Raw genomic sequence first — 22,696 nt, 5'->3', positions numbered from 1 at the left:
GTCATATGTCTGATGTTTCCATCAGATTTGTACCATATCTTGATAGTTACCATTATAACATACCTTTGTTCTCCTGTTTCTGATATCTAACAATAGTTAGATGAACTTGTGTATATTCCAAAATATTGGAATAGTTCTTGTAAATTATTCTTCTCGAACTAAAGTTCGGATTCATAATTTTTTCGAAATTCTCTTTCTCATACATTTAGTTACTATTAATAATAAAATTTTCGTGTTTGAAATAAATTAACCATGCTCTGATACCATTTGCGGGAGCGCGAGGATCAATTAACTCAAATAGGAGATAAAGGGTATTTTTGGTATATATTTAAAATTCTTCTCTTTCCAGGTACTAGAACCAAAGTTCTATTTCAAAAGGTACTCATACACAATTTACCCTAGTTAATATATGGTGTTTTTGACTCTTTGTATTATATGTAGTAAAAACATTTATTACCATTATTACTTGTACTACCGGTAAATATTAATAATTGGTAATTATCACCATTTTCACGTAGAAAAGTTTTGTTCTATCATGATATGATAGTTGTGTTGTGATTAACTCGTAATTTTTTTACTTTCATTTTATTTTTAGTGCGATCAACTTTTGGAAGTTGTTAGACTTCTTTTCCATAAAGAATGAAAAATAGATCTTTTGTGAAACGATATCACGAATCTTTATCTGTAAGACGAACCAATCTTACCGATATTCACGATAAAAAGTAATACTCTTAACATAAAAAGTAATATTTTTTCATGAATGACTCAAATAAAATATATGTCTCACAAAATACAACATGTGAAATCATCTCACACAAATTTTTGTCAAAAATGAATGAAATGGAGAATTACAAGTCTATACTCTCCATTTCATGTTATTTTCCCGTATCCCAACATTATTAAATGATAAAGATCTCACATTTTTATGAAAATCACGTCGACCCATTTCAATCCAAGTGTGTTATCACTAAATTGTAGCATAGTTTGAAACTTACATTTATATTTAACATATTTTTCCAAGGTGACATGTTTTTGTGCACTAAAAGAGTAATGATATTACTAGAGAGTCGATGGCAACAATCTCATGCAATATATATTTGTGAGAATCAATTAGATAACGTACAATAGAATACAAAATGAGGAAAAATAATATGAAAAATGAGGATCCCATCACCGAATGATGCCGAAATGGGTGAAACATATTATGTGAGTCAAAAATTAATTTTTTAAAAAGAGAATCGTTTTATTAGATTTTTGGCCGGGAGGAAATATGTTGTTGCAATCTCATTCAAGTCGATTAATCTGTCGTTTCACTCATCGTCAGTGCCAAAATACCGGTCACCAAACTCACCCATACCAGGGACAACACGGAAATCTTCATTCAAACCGAGTTCAATCTCGGACGTCACTATCTTTAGTCGAGGAAAGCGTTTGCAGACTTCGTGTACTCCTTTAGGTGCCTGCATATACAAAATAATTTGGAAAGATAATTCGTCGAGACTTTATCGGTTAAAGACTCGGACATGTCTAACAACAGTACTTTGCATGAACCAACAAGTAAATAGCTCTACAAGCTCAGGATTAAAAAAACACAATTTTTCTGAGCAAAAAAAGGAAAAGGGAATGGGAAAAAACAAGGGAGAGAGGGAAAGCTCAAACTGACTTGAGACACCGAACTTACGGATATAAGATTAAGGAATATGATGTTGGACTCCGGTACACCCTTCTTAATAAGCAGAGTAATAGCTTGAATAGCAGAGTTTCCTGCAAATGTATGATGATTCACAATGATAAAGAGAATAAACATAAACCGTATCACACAAAAAAACAGTGAAAAACGAGTACTGGAGGATGTGGGAATATCGTAAGTGGGATATTTAGGCCATTTCGAGAGAACATATATGTAGAAAAATTGTGCATGTGAGCTAACATTTTCCATTTTGAGTAAGGAGCACCATCAAAAACCGTAAGGTTTTTTCTGATAATAAATAGATCTTAGAGATAAATGCAAAACGATAGCATATATAAGAGCACACTACATGAATTTTACAACACAAATGGGCTAACCTGTGCCTAATATAGGATCCAATAACAAAACTTGTCTATCTGAAATATCTGTTGGTAGTTTTTCATAGATCAGCTGCACAAAAATGCCAAGCATTTGAATGAAAAAGAGAGTAAATTCAATCTAACCAAAAACACAGGCTTCAAGCAAAAACTAACTTCTTGACCATTGTCGCCTTCCCTATGAATCAGAATTTTGCCGATCTTGATCCCTTTGCAGCATGCTCGCAAAGCATTTTCCATGCTCTCCCCACTGCAAAAGTTTGAACTTATTTCAAAAGCGAAAACCATAAATACTTGAGGCGTGAACGGAATCCATTAACCATCAAGTAGGCAATATAAAGAGACCTGAACTGAAGAGGAAGGAAAAAAAATGTAGGCAATACCAGAAATCCTCAGGAAAAAAAATTAAAAAAGTAGAAGGATCGTCATTCTACCTTCTGATTACAGAGACACCACATAATCTCTTACAAAAGTCTACTCCAGTGTACATGGATCCTGCATAAGCAAAGCCCTTCATGTAAATATTGTGTAGCATTGTTCAGAATACAGAACTATTGAGAAATTACACAAAAATGACATGGATAGCAAATGCAACCAACAGACATTTCAAAAAAGATGCACAGTACAACAGCAGCACAGCACTTTGCAAGTCAGCTTTAAGGGTCGTTGAGATGTGATCAGAATTCATAAGCCACGTGATTGATGGAAATGTAGGTACAAGACAATACATCAGGAATTTCAATTCTATGAATTGTGATTTTATGCTAGTTGAAAGGATACTATATATGGTACCCAGCAAACAAAAAAGAAAAATTAGCAAAAAAACAGAAGAGCAGAGCACAAGTTGAAGCAGGAAAAGAGAACATAATAGAAGCAATGAATGCAGAAACTGAGAGAATTTACAGCCTCATAAAATTTCAAAGGTTTCAGATGAGTTAACCTCATAAATTTTCATAACTTCCCTAGTATAAATTATTATACTTCCGTGGATCTTTTCAATTTTTTTTATCATTTTTTGGTATTTTGCATTGAAAAATAAGCTTTTTCATCAACAACCAACATCTATGTTTGAGTTTTACAAGGAACACTCAGTAACAGACTGGCAGTGCCTTCAAAGAGTACGTTCATTTTGAATTTTCAAGGAAAGATGATTGACTGATCATACATGATGGGGGCTGGCTTACCAGTTGGAGTAATTACAGGCTTTTCTGTGAACGGCAGATGCCCAAGACCATGTTCAACAACCTAAATGACATATGTGGAAGAAAGGTAAGTCCACATTTAAAAACAAAATTAGCAAATAACTCAAGACAGACAAGCCTACCAAGCGAATCAGCCGGTCAGAATAAAATACAAAATCGTGTTTTGTTGCTTCAGCATCACGTATCAGTGTGTGCATGCCACGTATCTATATTAGACAAGGATCTCAGATGCTCAATAGTGAATAAAAAGATTAATAAGTGACAGCACAACTATGTATAGAAATTGTATTCATTTCGTAGAACCGAAGGATGATCGACTAGATAATTGATAAATATCAAAAGGTAGTAAGCTGATAAATTAAATTAGTAAGAATGCCACTGTACCTGAAACGTTGATTGAATTACATATAAATTAGGATATATTTTACAAAGATCGTGTTGGCCAAGTTTAGTCCGAATATGTTGGACAATCAAATCAATAGCAACATGATTGTCTCCACCTCGCGGAATAATGATGTCTGCATACTTCTTCGTCGGAAGTATAAAATCATCAAAAGCAGGCTTCACAAATTTCGAATACTGCAGACAGGTGACACCAGATATTAGCAATGTATTTATCACTCCAAAAAAAAAACTGTAAATGAAATTGAGAATGGGGAACTCAAAAAATTTTGAAGATTGAAAATTAAATGAGTTCATGAGTCATGACTATGTCATACAAAGGAAATTTAAATCAAAAAAAAATTATAGATATACAAACTACAAAGACATAGGGATAATTTAGCCAGTGGAGTAAAGTACACTTGGAAAATGACTGCATCTCAAACATAAGATTGCTAATAGATGTTAACCATATATTATTATATTAATAGAAGTTTAAAACGTACTCTCAAGTAAACAAAAATAAGTCAGAGAAAAATGTAAAACCACACAAAAATTTAACGCAACTTTTTCAAAACAACAGTGAGTCCATATATGAAAGTTAAATCGTTTCTCTTAAAAATGAACATACAAAGTAAGAGTAAAATAATTGGTTAATTATTTACAAACAAGGAAGATGTATGTTTCTACCTGATCAAGTACCATACCAATGTCTCTACCCTTTTCTACTGTGTCACGCCTTATTCTTCTAGCAAGGCGCACATCAGCATCTGCACTGAGACTTTGATATTGTGAAAATTACCATACAAGTGCTGTAAGATGATAGCCCAATGACAGCTCTTTGTTATGAAAAATAAGAAAATATCGTTGACATGCTAAAGGCATTTATAACCATGCAAAAACAAATGGAAAAGGTAGAAAGAGAACCTGTGTCAACAAAAATCTTCATATTCATCATATCCCGCACACGAGGATCGTGAAAGATAAGTATACCTTCTAAAATAATGACATCAGAGGGGTTAACCTGTCAAACATTAATAAAGGGGTATGATTTAAAGATATAACGAAAAACAATGATAACTTGAATAAAATGTGCAAGAAAATTACTCTCCGGGAAGGAAAGACGTTTTTATAACTCTTGAAATCATATTTTGGAATATCCACCGGTTGACCAATTTTTAATTTCTCCATTACACACAATAATTGCTCTGTGCTGAATGCATCTGTCAAAATAAATCTATCAGAGGAAGCTCAAAATTCCTGTGATTAACCAAACCCAAAATTGTAAATGACAATCCATAAGGAAAACATTCACGTTTAAAAAACAATAAATTATACACTTGGTTGTTTATTCATATAACCAAGCACAAGTCTCAACCAGAGGATTTTAAGGGCACATGCTGAAACATAGCAGGAAGACTTAACATAAATGCCGAATAAGCCAATTGTTGGCTATCTTTCATTTAAATTTTATTTTATGAAATTATCATTTTAATAGTTAATTGTGATATATTCTTACTACCATTTTAATAATCTTATTATACATCATGTATTGATGATTTAACTCAGATTGCCATCGAAATAAATTTAGGAATAAGTTTGCTGATAGCCCAATACTGCAAAATGAGTCACCAAAAGATCCTTATTAGAATGCTTTTATTGCGTTTGGATGATGATTAAAAGAAGATATTTGATTTAAGGAATGAATTGAATGTGGATTTCAAATACTACCAATGTTGGATGAATTTGAATTTTTTTATAATTACTCTTAAACTAAAATGAGATGAATTTGAAATCCTCTTGATTAAACTTATACTTACAATTATAATGCATTTGAAATATATGATTTTCAAATGCATCATAAGTATTTGTTATTATGGGTCGTAGTAGAGAATTTCAAATTGCACGTGTGTGCCATAAAGAGACTTCATTGTAACTTTGTGCAATAGCACTAGAAATTGACTTGGTGGCATATCTGATTAACTGAGAATTGCAAGATTGAAATCTCGGGTTAGTTGTCATTCCTACAGAGTTATGGTGATTTTTCACTCTTATATCTGATTGTCCTATGCATTTTGTCAGCAAATAATTTACAAAGAATTTCTGGCTACATCTATCTAGATATATTCAAAACACATATGGACTTTCCAAAATCCAAATGAGAAATAATACTTATTTGGAATAAGCAGAAGTCACCCAAGAAACAAAGAAAGTCAAGGTTCAAGGATGCAAATCTTCCGAGTTAAAACAGAACTAACCAGGATGGTCAAAGTTGTATTCATGAACTCTTTGAAGTTCATCAGGTGTCAAATTGTGATAAAAAGAATCCTGCAATATTATCATTAGTGTGTGAGCCATGTAACTAGTTGTCTAGTTCACAATAAATTAGCAAAAATGTTAAAAATTACTTAAATACAACTATACAAGTTAAACTAATTGCACACTCTCAATAGATTTGCACACACGTCATGATACGACTGATATTCCAGAACATAAGCAGCAATCTGAACAAATCAAGCTGAAGCATTATCAGCATTCAATAGCGGAAAAATGAACGAGAATGCATTCCAACAAAAAGTCACTAATTTTCCAAAAACATTTGGGAAGAATATAACAGAACTCTTTTCACAAACTCTTGAACAAACTGGAGAGATGTAACACTGAAATAAATAAAAACACCTAAATTAATCATAGAATACTAGGAAAAAATCCAGATGAATAAATAAGCAACATAAACCAATTAACAAGACATCTAAAACCATCTAAGGGTCTATATAAGAAGAAATCCCAACAAAGAATGCATGCTATACTGGTAAAACAAATAAATTACATCCATATATATATACATACATACATACATACATACTATATATATATATATATATATATATATATATATATATATTGCGCGTGCACCACTTAAGCTAGAGAAAAAATTGAATGCAACGGCATTTCGAATTCAGACTAGAATGCGGGAGATATTGACAAAATAATTAGAATCCTTAAAAACAAAAGCAGTAATAATTTTTCTTCCATACATCAACAGTTACGAAGTCATCACACATCTCACTTAATAAATTAGGAAAAGTAGAAGTTAAAAGCATAAGAAACACTAGTGGGTTATAGAATTAGCCTTAACCTCTTTGATTCTGTAAAAGAAACCAGGAAACCAATTGTTGTGCAGGTTGTCAATGAAAATAAAGCACGAACCACAAATGTAGGTTCAAACTGCAGCAAACTTTAAAAGGGAAAGAAAGGAAACTGAATATTGTAATCTCATGAAGATGCAAATACAGTGTAATACCTGGTTGACAAGTACGACTCGCTGATCATGAAGCTGCTCAATAATCATATCACAAACAGTAGTCTTCCCAGATGCTGCACCTCCAGCAACTCCTGAGAAGCAAAACATTCAAGATTACCAACAAGATGCCTTTGGAAAAAAGAAAAGATATAGGAGATCATAGGAAAAAATATTACAGCGGACTTAAACTGGGGGTACAGATATGAAACTACTTCAATTTCACCAGAAACTGATGAAACTGATGTCAGCGTCTGTTATGTGGCAGTTTTCTTTAAAAAAGAAATCAAAACAAGCATAAGCTGTTTAAAATGTAATTTTAAGATCAGCAATATCAGTACTTAACCACATAAAAAAAACAAACCATCCACCACATGCAGGGTTTTATCAAAAACACAAATTTGAGACACTTCGTATTCAATTCATGGCAGGGGATGTTTTACGTCAATAGAGATCCCTTCTTCAATTTAGTTCCTGCAATTCATCTACTATTCCTACCCTCATTATACCACTTAGTTGCTGCTTGCAAATTGCAAATTTCTGACATTCTGTAGACAATTTATACATAGCAAACAAGTAGAACACCTGCCTTGATCGACCCACTGACCACCATTAGCTGAATCGGTCATAATGTGTGGTATTGCAAACAATGTAACAAATTCACCACAAACCAAAAAAGGCTTCAATTCATACAATTCCAAGTATCACAAATTTTGTGGCCAGTGTAGTGTGTAATGGCGAAGCCGACAGAGCAAAAGATACTTTACAAAGTTTTCACATGCTGTCTATCAATCCTTTTAAAGCTAATATATTTGGCATGCATTGATATTCGATGCTGTGGAAAAATCTTGACACTTGTGATTTTCATTGCTGCAATCAGGATGCAAAATGGAAATTTGCAACCTTTGAATTAGCATATTTGGTGATGATATCAATTTTTTTCTAAATCAAGAGGCCAAGTATCACTTAGTGCTTGTCCAAATCTTCTTAAAGTGATTTATTTGGATCTTACTAACACAACAAAAGCTTAGAAAGACAAGACCCGTATTGGTCTTCCCTCCTGCATCGGATTACAAATCCAAGATAACCACAAAATCCTTTAATTATTCATGAAAATAGAATGTATTTTACACACCTATTACAAATGGTTGCTTGACGTCTTCAGTAGAAGATGTAACGGGTGGATCGACAATTGAAGAACTTGCATCTGCATTTTCTAAATGAAATCCAGAAAAGTGGACCCCGGATGAAGCTTCTATTAGATCTTCAATTGCCTTTGAACCCATTTATCAAGCTTTCCCTGCACTATCAAACTCTCACAAGTAAGAATATGAAATGCAAAAAAAAAAAAAAAAAAAGCATTGACCTGAAGATTTATGGAAATGGAGCCTTGAAAAATCATAGGATTAGCATGATTACGGAAAAAATCTTCTTTGATTCAAGAGGTAACTTGGTGCATCATTCATAAGAGAAAGCAAAGCCAAACGTGCATCTCTTGGTTTTGCAAAAAGGGATATATTCCAAGATAAGAGATGTTATTACGCAAGCAAAAAGATAAGATTCACTGTCACATCAATTCTTAGTTTTTTTTCTCCATACAAAAATCTAAATTTCCTACGGTGCAGATATTTTACCAACCACGGATAATAAGATCAAGAAACGGCACCAGATCCAACACAATAAAAAAATGTAAACCCAGCCAAAGAAGCCACAAAAGGGGAAAAAAGAAGAAGTATTTTCATACAAACAAAAAATTTGGAAGCATCCTTCCACTGAACACTCAACATAACTATAAAAAGCTTCCCCAGGTATCCATAAAGGAGGGAAAATATAGAGGAAGAAAGATCCGATATACCAAATCAGTAACAGAGAAACGATCCACTAGAACTAGAAGTAGAGAACCAAATCACAACATCAACAAATCCAAGTTTCGCCATTGCTACATTGGCAGTTCTACGACCGTCAAATAAAATACTCAAAATACCCATCAAAATAAAACAAAAGAAATCATCCGATTAAGATTGAAAAACACCACAACACAAACATATTTTTTCGCGAATAATAATCAGATTCATGATAAGAAACGTGATCTTAGACTTCATATACAAAAAAATTAATTCAATGTAGCAAATTTGGTATCAATAAGACATTAAATACCAGGTAAATAAATAATTTATGATTCTACAATCAATTATTGTGGCCTTTTAGCTTCTTCGCCTCGATTTTGGGATTTTCGAACAGTGCAGAGAGGAATCAGTTGAGCACACCTAGGTTATAACATGGGACAACGCAATGCTGATGCAACGAATTTATAGGGACTATTTTTTATATTAAAATTGCAGAATAGGGCTTTGTATTTTCCAAAATACATATTCGCCCACACATGAAAATCAAACTCTCTAATTTGAAAGAAGTTATACGAGATATATTTCCTCTTCAAAGCAGTTCTCTAGCTATTTATGTGGAAATTTTTAATACACGCTTATGCAGGGACGGAGAAATGATTTTTTTAAAATTCGGGGAGCGAAATTGAATTTTTTGAATAATGTTATTAAAAACTAAATTTTAGTATCTAATATTTACCCACACTTTGTAATGATTAATTTTAAAGAATAGTCCTAATATAATGTAACAAAAAAATATTTGTTCAAAATACATTACTACAAAATTAAGAGTGACCATGTTAAAATTTCCATTATTTCTAACATAGTGATAGGAGCAGAGTCAATATCTTAGTTCAGTGTATGCAACAATATATTAAACTAACAAAATTTAAAAAAATGACATCAATTAATCGACAGCAAGAAATAATGTGTTATAAGGTTCGAACACAAGCTACACACGGCCATAAGCATCTGTTTGTTGATAAAAAAAATAAAAAATATGAAGAACGACGCTTACAGAATCTGCAATCAAAAACAAAATTTAATAGAAAATATAAATTTTACATTCGAAAATATGCATAAATTCATTGGGAACGCAAAAAGGACACAAAATTAAAACAATTGAATGATAAAAAAGCATTGAAGGAAAAAAGGGAATATAAAAATACTGGATTTTATAAAGAATATGGAAGATGAAATAGTAAGTATTATGAATTAGAATGATTGTTGATTAAAATGTATGAAGTGTGTAGCACCGAGCAATTATCGTTTTACCAAAAGTTATAGGTAGTGGTAATGGTGCAACTCAAATCTTTTAAATGTACAGCAGATCAAGCACTACGGTTCGATCGCTCTACCAAACAGGGACAATTATTGCACTCAACAATCTCTCTCCTAATAATTGCACTCAATAGAATCGAATCCGTGATCTTGGCTCTAATACCAATTGTAGGATGGGACGCTTGCCGTTTTATCAAAAGCTATAGATAGTGGTAATGGTGCAACTCAAATCTTTTACAATCTATATATATATAAAAGCAGAGTTGTCTGCTATTTTTGGCAATTTCCCGCCTAAATTCACTTTCTAAAAAAGGAAACTATCGAGTAATGTTATTATTATAAATGATGGAAATGATTTAAATGGTTTAAATTATTTGGTTCATTATTTAATTCTTCAAATTAATGTACGTGAATGTATGATCTTGAAAATTGGATATCTTCTCGGAAAAAGAACAAAAATTAAATTAAATTTGAAATTTCAAATACAAAAAATTAATTCCTTTCTGGGGATTATAAACATAATAACATAATACAAATTGAGAATTGAATATCTTCTCGGATTAACAAAAAAAAATAAATTACATTTCAAATTTCAAATACAAAAATTCAATTCCCTTCTGGGAATTATAAACCTAATACAAAGTGAAATTAACAACCAAATTCAAATCCAAATTTACAATTAAATTCTGAATTTCGACACATGTTCCCAAAATCTTTCTCTGTTTTAAATCGTTTCAGTTAAAATTAATGATTTTTTAATCTATAAATACGTAAGTAAACGTTCCATCACACAAAGTTATTTTATAGCCAATAAATCTTTCATACCCTAATGGCCCCTTTATTCAGTTATGTTCGTCAAGTCCAACCTTCAACCTGGCAGTGGGCATTCAAACTACGACTCATTCGTTATTACGATCTTCCTCCATATGAAAACAGTGGACCTACTTTTGAATGCATATTTCAAGATCAAGAGGTAACAAAATTTCCTTATATTTGATATGAAATTCCTTTACATGTAAAAATATTATATAGATTCTTTATATTTTTTTTAGGGTTCGCGCATACATGCAACAATTAAAGAAAGCCTCATACAGAAAATGAAATCGATTCTCAAAGAAGGTCATCTTTTTGCAATCAAAAACGTAATTGTTGCAGACAATCGTATGAAATACAAGACGACAACACATAAATACAAACTCATGTTTATGAACAAAACTAATATCTGCGAGATTTATGATGACTCTTTTTCATCAAGTATGTTTGAATTCAAAAGATTTAGAGATTTGAAGAATGCAGATGTCATTGATGAGAATGAACTTTTTGGTAAGCTGTTTTTTTTATTTATTTACTAACTGATCTATCAAGTTTTCTTATTATTTTTTTGTATACTTATATGTTTTTTTTATTTATTTTTAGATGTTATGGGAAAAATAATAGCAAGAGACTCACCTCAAAATAAAGAAATTAGTGGACGTGCAACGAAACTCCTTGATTTGGTCATTGAAGATTTAGAGTAACCACAATTTATCTTATTTACATATTTTATGTACATCCTATTTTTCGGCATTTCAAATCATATATTTATTGTTTATTAGAAACAACAAATTACCATGTACTTTGTGGGGAAACTTTGTTGATGAAATCATGGCATATTTGGGCACGACGGGAGATGAACCAGTTGTTGTGATTCTTCAAATGTGTCGTGCAAGACGATTTAAAGGTGAAGTGCGAGTTCAAAGTACTTTTTTTGTCACGAAAATGATTATAAATGGAGACTCAGCTGAATTCCTTGAATATCGAAACAGGTATTTTAAATTTATTTCTTTTTGTTTATAATAATATTTATCTTTTGTCATTATTGATTTTTATTAAATTTTCAATTTAGGATGAATTCTGATTGCAAGACCCCAACAAATTCAATTACCACCATTTCAGTGAAATCTGCCCCAGATGTCATTGAAGAACTTTCGAATGCAAAGGACATTTTCAGGACTATAGAACAAGTTTCAGAAAATAATGATGTATATTTTTTTATAATCTTTTTACTAATAAAAGTTTCATTAAATTTTGTCGTAGACAAATTTCATTTAGACAATTGATAATTGCTTTAATTGTTTTTTCCATTTCCAGGTGGGGAGTTTTTGGATTTATGCAAGAATTGTATCTGTTGAATCTCATGGAAGTTGGTGGTATTTGTCATGTAAAAAATGTCCCAAGAAGATGATTGTGGTGGGTGATAAATTTTATTGTGAAAAGTGTGACAAATTTGATTCTACAGGAAATGTTCGGTATGTTTTATGTACAATTTCATTGCGTGCTGTTAAGTGGGTCATGAGATACTTAAAAGGGGCTTGTGAAGTTGGCCTGAATTACAGCAACACGTGGAATACATCAGAAAAGATATATGGATATGTGGACTCTGATTTTGCAGGAGACAAAGATCAAAGGAGGTCGCAAACTGGATATGTTTTACGTTGTATGGAATACAATCAGTTGGAAATCAACTCTTCAACCGATTGTGGCATTGTCCACCACTGAGTCAGAGTACATAGCGGCAACTGAGGCGTTTAAAGAAGCACTATGGATCAAAGGTTTGGTTGAAGAGCTGGAGGAAGAGACAACTGAAGCTGTAGTTTGGTGCGACAGTCAGGGAGCGATACAACTGGCCAAAAACCCGGTGCATCATGAGAGAACCAAGCACATCGATGTGAGATTTCATTTCATAAGGGATGTGGTGACTCAGGGAAAGGTTGTGGTTCGGAAAATTGCTACTGAAGACAACCTTGCGGATATGTTAACCAAAGTGGTGGCGGGTAATAAACTCCAACACTGCTTGGCGTTGCTCAGAGTTGGTAGACCGCCTTAGACAGCAGGTGGCAACAATAGAACCAAGGAGGGAGTAACTGGAATAGATACATCGCTCAGGTGGAGGTTTGTTGATAGATCTAATGTATCAGATCCTCAGCTCAAGTCTTTCACGAAGTCAATGGAGTCAGGTGGCTTAAGGATAAAAGGAAGTTAAGAGTTGGTTAGCACAGTTATTATTTCGGTAATTGTGATATATATATATAAGGCAACTCTGTGATTATTCTTTGAAGCTTTTATTCTTTCTGCTTGTGCAAGTTGTTCTTTCTCTCCAAGAAATAGAGATAGACGAGAAGTGAAACTCTGGACATTGCTGTAACTCTACTTGAGCGTGAATATAATCCATATCTCCTGGTTCAAAGTGGATGTAGGCATTTTGCCGAACCACTATAAATTTCGTGTTCTAGATTGCATTTGAGATTCTAATTCTTGCATATATTTGCATTGATTGTGTTTTGATCGAATCCATTCACTAACTAACTAAATTGGTTGATTGGAAATTGGGATAAATTCTTAACAGTTTTATTGTTACAAAATTGAATAATTAATTAAGATAGCTCACCTGTAATGAGATTAAGGTAATGTATTGTCAAGATTTTAATCAAGTGATTTCCTACAATAGAGAAAAAAGAGGAAAATAATAATTGTTGTTTTATTTATAAATAATAATAGTGGATTAGATAATTTATTAGTTATGTCCGTGAAGCTCTATTTTGAATTTGGATGAATAAACAAATTACGATTCAACTTAAAAGTTATTGAAACTAAGTATTAACGAATAAAAATGAGTGGTGAATTGTTAGTATTAATATATAAATTGAATTACAACATAGAATATTGGTTGACTCAACTGAAATATATTGAGCAGACAAAATAAAAATAAGATATGTTACGACCGAGTAACATACGATAGGTATATGTGTCATATGATATATGCTTGATTGATTTGACTGAAAATATGTGTCTATATGACATATTTGTTGAGTTGATGTGACATAAACCACGTTCGTGATTGGTAGATCGGTGTATAAAATAAATATTTTGTTAACACACATTATTTTATACATATATCGATACATGACATGCACGTTGAGCTGTGATCCTTTGATACCTTTATACCATTGGATTTTGATTCTGGGGTTTGGAGCAAGATGATATATTTGTCATTATGTGGCCCTTAAAAACATAGTCATTTGTGACACCTATGATTGATTGGTTGAGATTTAAGATTTGGTAGCGCTTTGCCTGCGCTATCATACGGATATTCTCTTATATTGACTGAGGCCGGTGTGTTAGCTCGAGTATTGATTTTATAACGATTCGATTGGTTCCGATATTTGCTCGGTGGATGAACATTTGACCTGATATCTTCACGACATGCATGCATTGCATATCATATATCATTGTGTAGATACATGTTGTATATTTATGGTTGTTTCATACAGAGCGTTTGCTCACCCCCAATGGGGATGTTGTTATCTTGTGTATGAACAATGATAGATAATCCAGGTTATCAAGAGACCAGATAGGGTACTTTTCGAGCGAGTCACATATGAGTTGAAGTTGAGTGATCTATTCCAGTGTATATATGTATCTATATATCGGAGTATATCCCGGGGATATGAGTTGTTTGTATGTAGTTAATGTCAGTCATGTGTGAGCTTATTTATTATGTGATATGTTTAGACGAGACTTTATGATATACTATTTTTAGTATTATAATTATAGTTGACACATTTTGGGCTCATTGTAAAGAAACTGTTTACTCGTTTTACGTTGTAATTAATTAAATCTACTCAAATTGCATTGTAATAATGATTAGGAATTAAAAACATCAATCAGATTTGCTAATTGAACTAGCTTATGGGCTGCCAAATCATTTCTTTGGAGATACACCTTGCCTTCATCATATAGAACAAAGAGACAATTACTAATGAAAAATATATTAATTTTGTAGTTCAAAACATACAAATGAGCTTACACTTATGGATTCTAAACTCGAGGAGACAGGAAATCAATTGAAATAGCGTGACAAGCAATATATCATTAACATGAATTACTAAAACGTTATATGTACACAAGATTTAATCATATTCTTAACAAAACTATAATGTTTAATTATTTCCAGGAACTCCATAATAGATCTATTATACCGTTGAAGTCATATATCTCCACAATTATATGATATTGTATATTTTTCATCTAAGTATTCATATATTTATTGTTGGATTTTAATCAAAATATCTCATATTAATGAAGATATCGTTCAATATATAAGCTCATAGTTTTCCCTATGTATTTCAAATATTGGATTTTGGTTACATTCACAACAATCATCTCTTCAAATGAAGGACCAACATTCTTCTCAAGGTTCCAGCAAACTCTCAATCGTATATGTCCATCCCGATTCCACTCATCTCCATTGCATTCGGAGCACACGTCTTTTGTGAAATAAATGGAGCACCGTCAACCTCGATCTCATCACGGATTTAATGGGAGCTCTCACATCATTCGTTTATGTATCCGATGATTTTACTCACATATCTCGATCTGGACTATGACTTTAACATCACTTATTGTACAATAAAAGATAGTGAAGATACATACCTTTTACTCACAAACTAATAGTCTTCCGTGTGTATTTCCAATCCAATGTCAGGCTTTGTTCGTATTCCTAACAAGAACTTTGATTTTGGCTTAACCTTATAAATTTATTTATTAATATCTCCATTCAAGTGGTTAGAATCATTTTATTTTCTACAAGGTAGACTTATCGAGTAATAAAAGATAAGAGTTTAACTCATTAATGTTTGGATATACAAGAGTGTATATATAAAATAGGAAAATGCTTGGTACAAATTTAATGTTAAACTGAAAATTATATTTAAACGATAAATTATAAAAGTATATTTTATTGTTTTTATATACTATTCCTGTTGAAAATGATAATTTTCTTATTTTCAATCTTTTGCCATTAAATTGATTTTTTTATTTTAACCTAGGAGAAGTTGTTAATAATAATAATAATAATAATAATAATAATAATAATAATAATAATAATAATAATAATAAAAACTTAGAAAAATATGTCTAAAAATCATACATTCTTTTGTTTATCAAAATTTTAAATAAATAAATAATTTTCAAGAAATCAAAATTTTTGTCATTTAATGAATAAAATTTGATTAAAAATTTTAAATTTTTTTTGATAACATGTTAAAAATATTTGTATTAAAATTCTAATTAAGACATATCGAAACACTATTTTAAAAAATTGAAAAACATAATATTATATAAAAAAATTATGTTTTATTTAATATTATATTAAATATATAAAAGTAACACAAAATGTAAAATCATAATTGAAACTAAATAAAATAATATAATCAATATATACACTTAAATGTATTTCGTATTTTCAAAGAGACGTCAAATTCAAATTGAAATAAAAAACTTCACATTTAATTATATTTTTTATATTTATTTTTAAATATTTAATGATGTAGACGAATATATTAATATTAAGAAATAGTTTCTAGTCATTTTTTTTTGTGTGATGACTATTGGCCTTACAAAATTTATATATATAATATTATATATATATATATAAATATAATTTCTTTTTTTAACATCATGATCCACGGTTGACAATCGAGCCTTACAAAATTTATGATAAGCGGGACCTGACCCCGACGTAAAAGAACAGCCAAGCCTCAGGTATCGACATAGGCACGGACGATGTTAGCCGAAGGGAGAATTTTCAAAGGCACCCGAAGCAAGCAAGATATCATCCAAGGAGGAGAGAGGAAGTGAGGGCTTGGTGCAGTGTAGAGAAATCCCGAAAGAGATGGGTCAGATCGTGAGGAAGAAGAAAGGTAGGCCAGCTAAGGTAGATTCCGGAGGACGTGGCACGCCGTCGTCGGAGAGGGAGCCCAGGCGGAGCAACCGCCGCCGGAGTGTGAAGTACATGTTCGAGCTGGACGATTACTTCGACGAATTAGGGCTATTCGAGGATGAGGAGGACGAGGACGAGCTGAAGAGAGAGAAGGAGCTCAAGCTATTGCTCAAGGTGGAGAGCAAGGGCACTGGCGGCGGCGGCCAACAGGAGTCAGCAGGTCCTAAGCAGGGCCGCCCTGGGAGGCGCGTGCACCACCCGGCGAGCCCGTCGTCGTCGTCGTTCTCTTCCGACGTTGAACTGCCTTCTAAGAAGCGGAAAATGAACGAGGGCATTGATTATCAAAATGGTGACGCCAGCTACGAGGATGACCGTAATGACGACCGTATAGAGGTGATCATCACTTCATTCTTGAATGCAAACTGGCGAAAATGGTAATGAAGTAAAAGGAATATTAATCTATTGAACTACTGGGAAGTGCTTTAGTATATTTATGGGCTTATATAAATAGCTTGTTATGAGGAAAGGGTCTGTAGATTCAGGTGTGGGTGTATGTGTAGCTACGTGTTTGTCGGTGGAGGAGGGGCGTAGTTGTTTTTCTTTGCGTGTATATATATATATGTATGTGTGTGTGTAACTGTCGAGTCAACTGTCAAGTTAAACTAATCCCCACAGAATCTAATTACGCGACCATCTCTCTCTCTCTCTCACACACCTTTCTTTCTTGCAGCGTCACGCAACACTCACATCAAATTTGATGTAGTGCACTCATGCACACACGCATGCCACATAAACGCCGACTCTTTTCGTTTCTCCTAGATTACGGAGTGAGGGTTTGTGTAATTGGAGTAGTCATTTATTAATTTGTTTTCGATTTTAATCTCTCGTTATTTTTGGTTTGGGTTTCTTTTAATTTTTGAAAGTTTTAGTGAGTTTTTTTTTTTGACAGGTCCGAGAAAGAAAGTCAGAACTCAAAGCCAAAATCTTTGCTCCAGGCATGTTTTTTTATTTGTGATGGCTTTTTAATGAGTTCCCATATAGGTCGGATATTTGTTGAATTTAAATGGTTATTATGGTTCAGGGCCACAGACAAGGGCTGCTCCATTAGGGCTACCGTTGCCTGATAAGAAGACATTAGAGTTGATTTTGAATATAATTCAAAGGTAAACGTTATATATAATTTGACTGATTAGATTGCATGTGAATGGATCTTTTTAAAAATAATTTTTTTGAAGTGCTTTTGTTTCTTTCTCGAGCAGGAAAGATATTTATGGTGTCTTTGCAGAACCTGTTGATCCTGAAGAGGTAATAGCGATAATGTGTGGAATAAATTAAGCCTGTCAAGATTAAAATTTCTCAACTGGTTGGTTGGTGCTTTGTATAGCTTCCCGATTATCATGGAGTGATAAAGAATCCGATGGACTTTGGTACTGTGAGGAACAAGCTGAGTAATGGGTTATATACGACTTTGGAACAAATTGAGGTGAGTTTAGTTTCTCTTAGTGTTGGTTTGGTCCTTTTTATGTCCAAGATATGATGTATGGTGAAGTACATTTGTTTGTTCCTTTTTTTTTTAATATATTTATTCTTTGTTTAAGTTTCTTATATATCATAGTAGTTTTTGGGGTTTGCTGCATTGGAAAAATGTATCTTCTACCCCTACTAATGTTTGACTTCTTCTACCCGTACTAATGCTTGACTTTGTCATGTTTGTGTATTCAATTTTTCCACTGTTGCAGAATCTTCGTTCAGATGTTTTTGTTTTGATATCTTGTCTGCATGCATAGTTATGCTGATATCTATTATGGAATCATGGTCGAGCTTCGCAATGTTTTAGGCTTTATCTTAAAAAATTGGCAACATTTTCAAATAGTATCTTCATTTTTCTGCTTATGGTAACTATATATCCTGGTACAGATAAAAAAGTACAGAAAAATACAGGTGGCTTATAATTTCAAGGTACTTACATGTTATAGTAGCTTTGTCATTGTATTGAACTTGTGCCTGTGGTACATTCTGTACATCACGTCATCACCCAATGCCTTTGGAGACAACACATGTTTTACTGAATTCTTCGAACATCATATCTGAAGATCAACACGAGTTAGTCACTTTAATATCTAATATCTGAAGCACCTAGCTGGACACTGAACTATTGATATTAGAAAAGAAAGTCTGTATTCTGACTGCTTTAATTGGTACAATTTCTTTTAATACTTGTCTCACCGTGTTATTCTAGGAAGCATCATAGAAAATTGTAGCTCTCTCGGTTCTGGTTCCAATTTTAGTCTTTCTGATATTCAGTTGTGGCTGGCTAATATATTTTCAACGTTGAAATTTGAAGTATAAATTTTTTACTGCTGGCACATGTTCACTGTCTTCTCTTTGTAGTGTGCAATTTGACTAAAAACACTTCTTCTGCAATTTTGTACCTGTAATTTTGAATGCTGTCAGCTAATATTATGACTGGCAAGAACTAGAAAATACTATTTTTTATATTTAACCTGTTGATGGTGAATTGGTTGACATGGAGAGCCACTGATTATATCCTTTTTTCTCGTGCAATTTCTTGCATGTGGTTGTGCAGAGTGATGTTTGCCTCATATGCTCAAATGCAATGCAATACAATGCACCCGATACCATATACTACAAGCAGGTAAAAAGCCTACATTTTCCTTCTTCGCCGTTCTGATTTGTTTGAGCAATTGTTGATTTATTTATTCATTTGAAAAGGCACGTGGCATGCACGAGCTGGCAAAAAGGAAATTTTATGAGTTAAGTTTGAATAGTCGCAGTTCAGAAAAGGAGAGAAAGCATGAGCAGAATACAACATCTAGCTCCATTCTAAATAGGCAAGTAAAAAGCCCAGTTAGCCAGACCATGCAAGACCCTGCCGGCTTTGATTTTTCACATGGAGCCGGTCTTGGGCCTGTGGTAGATATCCACCATGTCTCAAATGCACTCTCAGCTGTTGGATCTTCGAGACCTTGCAGTGTTGATCGACTTGTCGAGAGAAACTCATTCTTAAATGACAACAATTTTGAGAAGGGAGAAGCACTTCTGCCAGGTATGACTTGCCTCCTGTTAGGATAAAGTTTGGCCGGTTAAATCGAAACTCACATATCTTTCAGTTTTCCAATTGATTTTTTTTGGGGTTAAAATAGCGTGTCTAACTGATTTTCTATGGTTCAATAATGTACTGTTGGAAACCCTTTCTTTCATATTAAATTCTTGAGGAAAAAGACTCTTTTCTTTCATATGTGTTTGTTGCGGCTTCACCAAAAGCAGAATGAATTTTTTAGTGGGGATTTAGTACGTTTAACCTGTCAGCCTTCTCTTTGCAGGAAACAGTTCACTGTGTAAACCTGGTAGAAAATTGTCAGCACATGAGGAAAACCGTCGTGCAACTTATGACATTTCTTTAACTCATCCTTTGGCCAGCTCAGAATCTATATTCTCAACTTTTGAGGGAGAAAGCAAGCAACTGGTTCCGGTACATAGTTTTGGAATGTATCTTGCTGTTTCATATTTGGGATTATCTTTCTCAGTGGTTGCAGTTTTCCTCAGGTCGGGGCTTACGCTGAGCATTACTATGCTAGAAGCCTGGCTCGTTTTGCTGCTGCTCTGGGACCTGTTGCCTGGAAAATTTCTTCCAAGAGAATTGAACAAGCACTGCCTCAAGAAGTAAATTATGGACGGGGTTGGGTGATAGAGTATGAGCCACTTTCAACACCTGTATTAATGCTGGAAAACCGCACTGTGATGGAACCACCATTTTTCTCGAAAAAACTGCCTGATGATCCTAGGAAGGTGGAAAAGAAGATACCTTCTCTTACAATTTCTTCCATGGAAATCCAGGGAACTATGACTGTCTCAGAGAAGAACCCACATTCTGTTGGTCCTGCTAAAATCAGACCAGCTTCTGCTCATGTCACTTTTCCAATGAAGGCACAACCAGATGGGGAGAATGTTTCTGAAGTGAAAGTATCTTTCTTTTCAGCTCCTTGTAGTAAACCTAGTAGTTCTGCTAATCTTAGTCGCCACGATGAAAAATCAGGATCCAAGAATGCTGTTGAATCCGAGAAACAGGGATTAAAACAGGTTGAATTGAATGGACCGCCTATATTCAATAAAAATGTAGTTGATTTTATTGGTCAAGGGCATAATTCAAAGGGTTCGGAAGTGGAAGTCTCGAGGTCAATCTTCACTTCAAGAAATGTCAACTTTACATCTTCTGGATCTGTTAAGCAGCCTGATATTAAAGAAGTTTCTGTTGTAGGATTGTCTAATGGCAAAGTTGTTGGTGATAGGATCAATAGCAATACAGTAGCATGTTCATCCTCTAATTTGGCAAAAGAAGTAGGGTATTATCCCCAGGAACAGGGACAGGGTCTTAGTGACCCTGTATGTCTGATGAGAATGCTTGCTGAGAAGGCTCAAAACCAACAAAAATGGGTATATCAGTCTTCCACTGATGCTCATCGAGTATTGTCTCCAGATCCGAATAGAGATAATTTGAATAACACTATCACAGCTGTCTCTCATGCACTGAGGTCTGTTGGAGCTTGTGGATTTAGACCTATTGGTGAAAATACGAATCTTTTCAAGAACCAACATGCAAATTTCCTCAACATTTCTACCCGTGATATGCATTCTCAAGGATTACGATTTCGCGAAGAGTCCCCAGCTTCTGTAATCCACTATCGGCCAGATAGAAACAATTCTCCACTCAATGTTTTTGTATCTCAAGGTTGCCCACAACCTATGAGAGTTGGAAACAATATGCACTTTCAAAACCAACCGATGGCATTTCCACCTTTTCCTCCTAACTCAAAACAGATGTTGGATTCCCTCCCCCCTGATTTAAACGTTGGCTTTCAGTCACCAGGGTCTCCCGGAAAAAACCCCTCTTCAGGTGGCCTGGTTGAGCCTCAGCAGCCTGATTTGGCTTTGCAACTCTGAGAATCTGACATTTGACTCCAAAAGAAGGCTGTTTTATTTGTTTCACAGCTTACATTTTTCTGAGTAATTTGGTTCCCAACTTGGATAAATTTTTTGAAATGGAATCCAGAGTCATGGTCCTGAGTAAATGGTAAGTTGGTAACAGGTTTCCTATACCATTCTCTCGCAGGGTAGGAGCCCCATGCGATTTGGGGAAAGTATATCTGGACACTGGACTTGGAGACTAACCACCAAGTGACATGAAGAGCATCTGTCATTTTATGTGGATTCTTGACTAGAATGGAGTTTCTTGTTGATTGTGTTGCACTAGAGTAGGTTGAAGATGTAAAACGTGTATTTGCAGTGTAGCAAATATTTGTTGTAAGCAGCAATTTTAAGTGGAGGATAAGCAGTGGATTTCTGCCCATTATGCAGTAGCAATGTTCCTTAGAGAGTGAAGGGATTTTATGATGAGAATGTTGTTTCTGCAGCTTGTGATCATCTATGGTGGAATTTCTCCAAAGTTGATTTACAGTCTTATTGTTTACATTTTGTTTTCAACAGAAATTTTACAAAATATCTATGCTAACATCTGGTGCATTAAATGAGATGTTGATCTTTGATATATTTGTCAATGTGACGATCAAATTCATAATGTCAATATGAATTGTAAGTTGTTTATGTGTTCATTAATTTAAATTGGTCAAATATATTAAACTAATTCAATGTATGTCTGAAAATAATCCATCCATTTCGTTTGGTTTGGTTCACATGATAATAGTGTTATTGCTAAGTAATCATGTGTTTATGACATGTTCGGTTCGTGTTTTGGGGCTTTTGATAAATAAATTGGAAATCTATCCAAATTATAAAAGTAAGT

At 33.6% G+C, this 22,696-nt stretch overlaps 2 protein-coding genes across 3 annotated transcripts; one reads left to right on the top strand and one right to left on the bottom strand.

Annotated features, from left to right (window-relative positions):
* Nucleotides 1-1,067: 1,067 nt before the first annotated feature.
* LOC140822708 (uridine kinase-like protein 3) lies at nt 1,068-9,259 on the bottom strand. Its single transcript, XM_073183558.1, has 15 exons — nt 9,109-9,259; nt 8,087-8,251; nt 6,955-7,046; nt 5,909-5,978; nt 4,758-4,873; nt 4,578-4,674; nt 4,341-4,420; nt 3,654-3,848; nt 3,392-3,475; nt 3,252-3,312; nt 2,502-2,562; nt 2,224-2,317; nt 2,068-2,140; nt 1,682-1,764; nt 1,068-1,460 (listed from the first exon to the last, which is right to left on the bottom strand). Exons 2-15 carry the CDS (start codon nt 8,235-8,237, stop codon nt 1,311-1,313), a joined length of 1,407 nt encoding a protein of 468 aa, XP_073039659.1. The 5' UTR covers nt 8,238-8,251; nt 9,109-9,259; the 3' UTR covers nt 1,068-1,310.
* Nucleotides 9,260-16,643: 7,384 nt separating this feature from the next.
* Nucleotides 16,644-22,308, top strand: LOC140822707 (uncharacterized). Of its 2 annotated transcripts, none has more exons than XM_073183556.1 (9): nt 16,644-17,268; nt 17,825-17,870; nt 17,957-18,038; nt 18,135-18,180; nt 18,260-18,358; nt 19,463-19,531; nt 19,609-19,942; nt 20,220-20,368; nt 20,443-22,308. In XM_073183556.1, the coding sequence occupies exons 1-9, from the start codon at nt 16,828-16,830 to the stop codon at nt 21,835-21,837; spliced, it is 2,661 nt and encodes an 886-aa protein (XP_073039657.1). In that variant the 5' UTR covers nt 16,644-16,827; the 3' UTR covers nt 21,838-22,308. The 2 variants fall into 2 exon arrangements, with proteins under 2 accessions (XP_073039657.1, XP_073039658.1); XM_073183557.1 differs by lacking the exon at nt 16,644-17,268 and adding an exon at nt 17,318-17,702.
* The last annotated feature ends 388 nt before the right edge of the window (nt 22,309-22,696 follow it).

The sequence above is a fragment of the Primulina eburnea genome, chromosome 2 (assembly GCF_022965805.1).
Source record: "Primulina eburnea isolate SZY01 chromosome 2, ASM2296580v1, whole genome shotgun sequence".
Taxonomy (NCBI): domain Eukaryota; kingdom Viridiplantae; phylum Streptophyta; class Magnoliopsida; order Lamiales; family Gesneriaceae; genus Primulina; species Primulina eburnea.
Note: the sequence above shows the minus strand (reverse complement) of the source record. Positions and strands in the feature narration are given on the sequence as shown.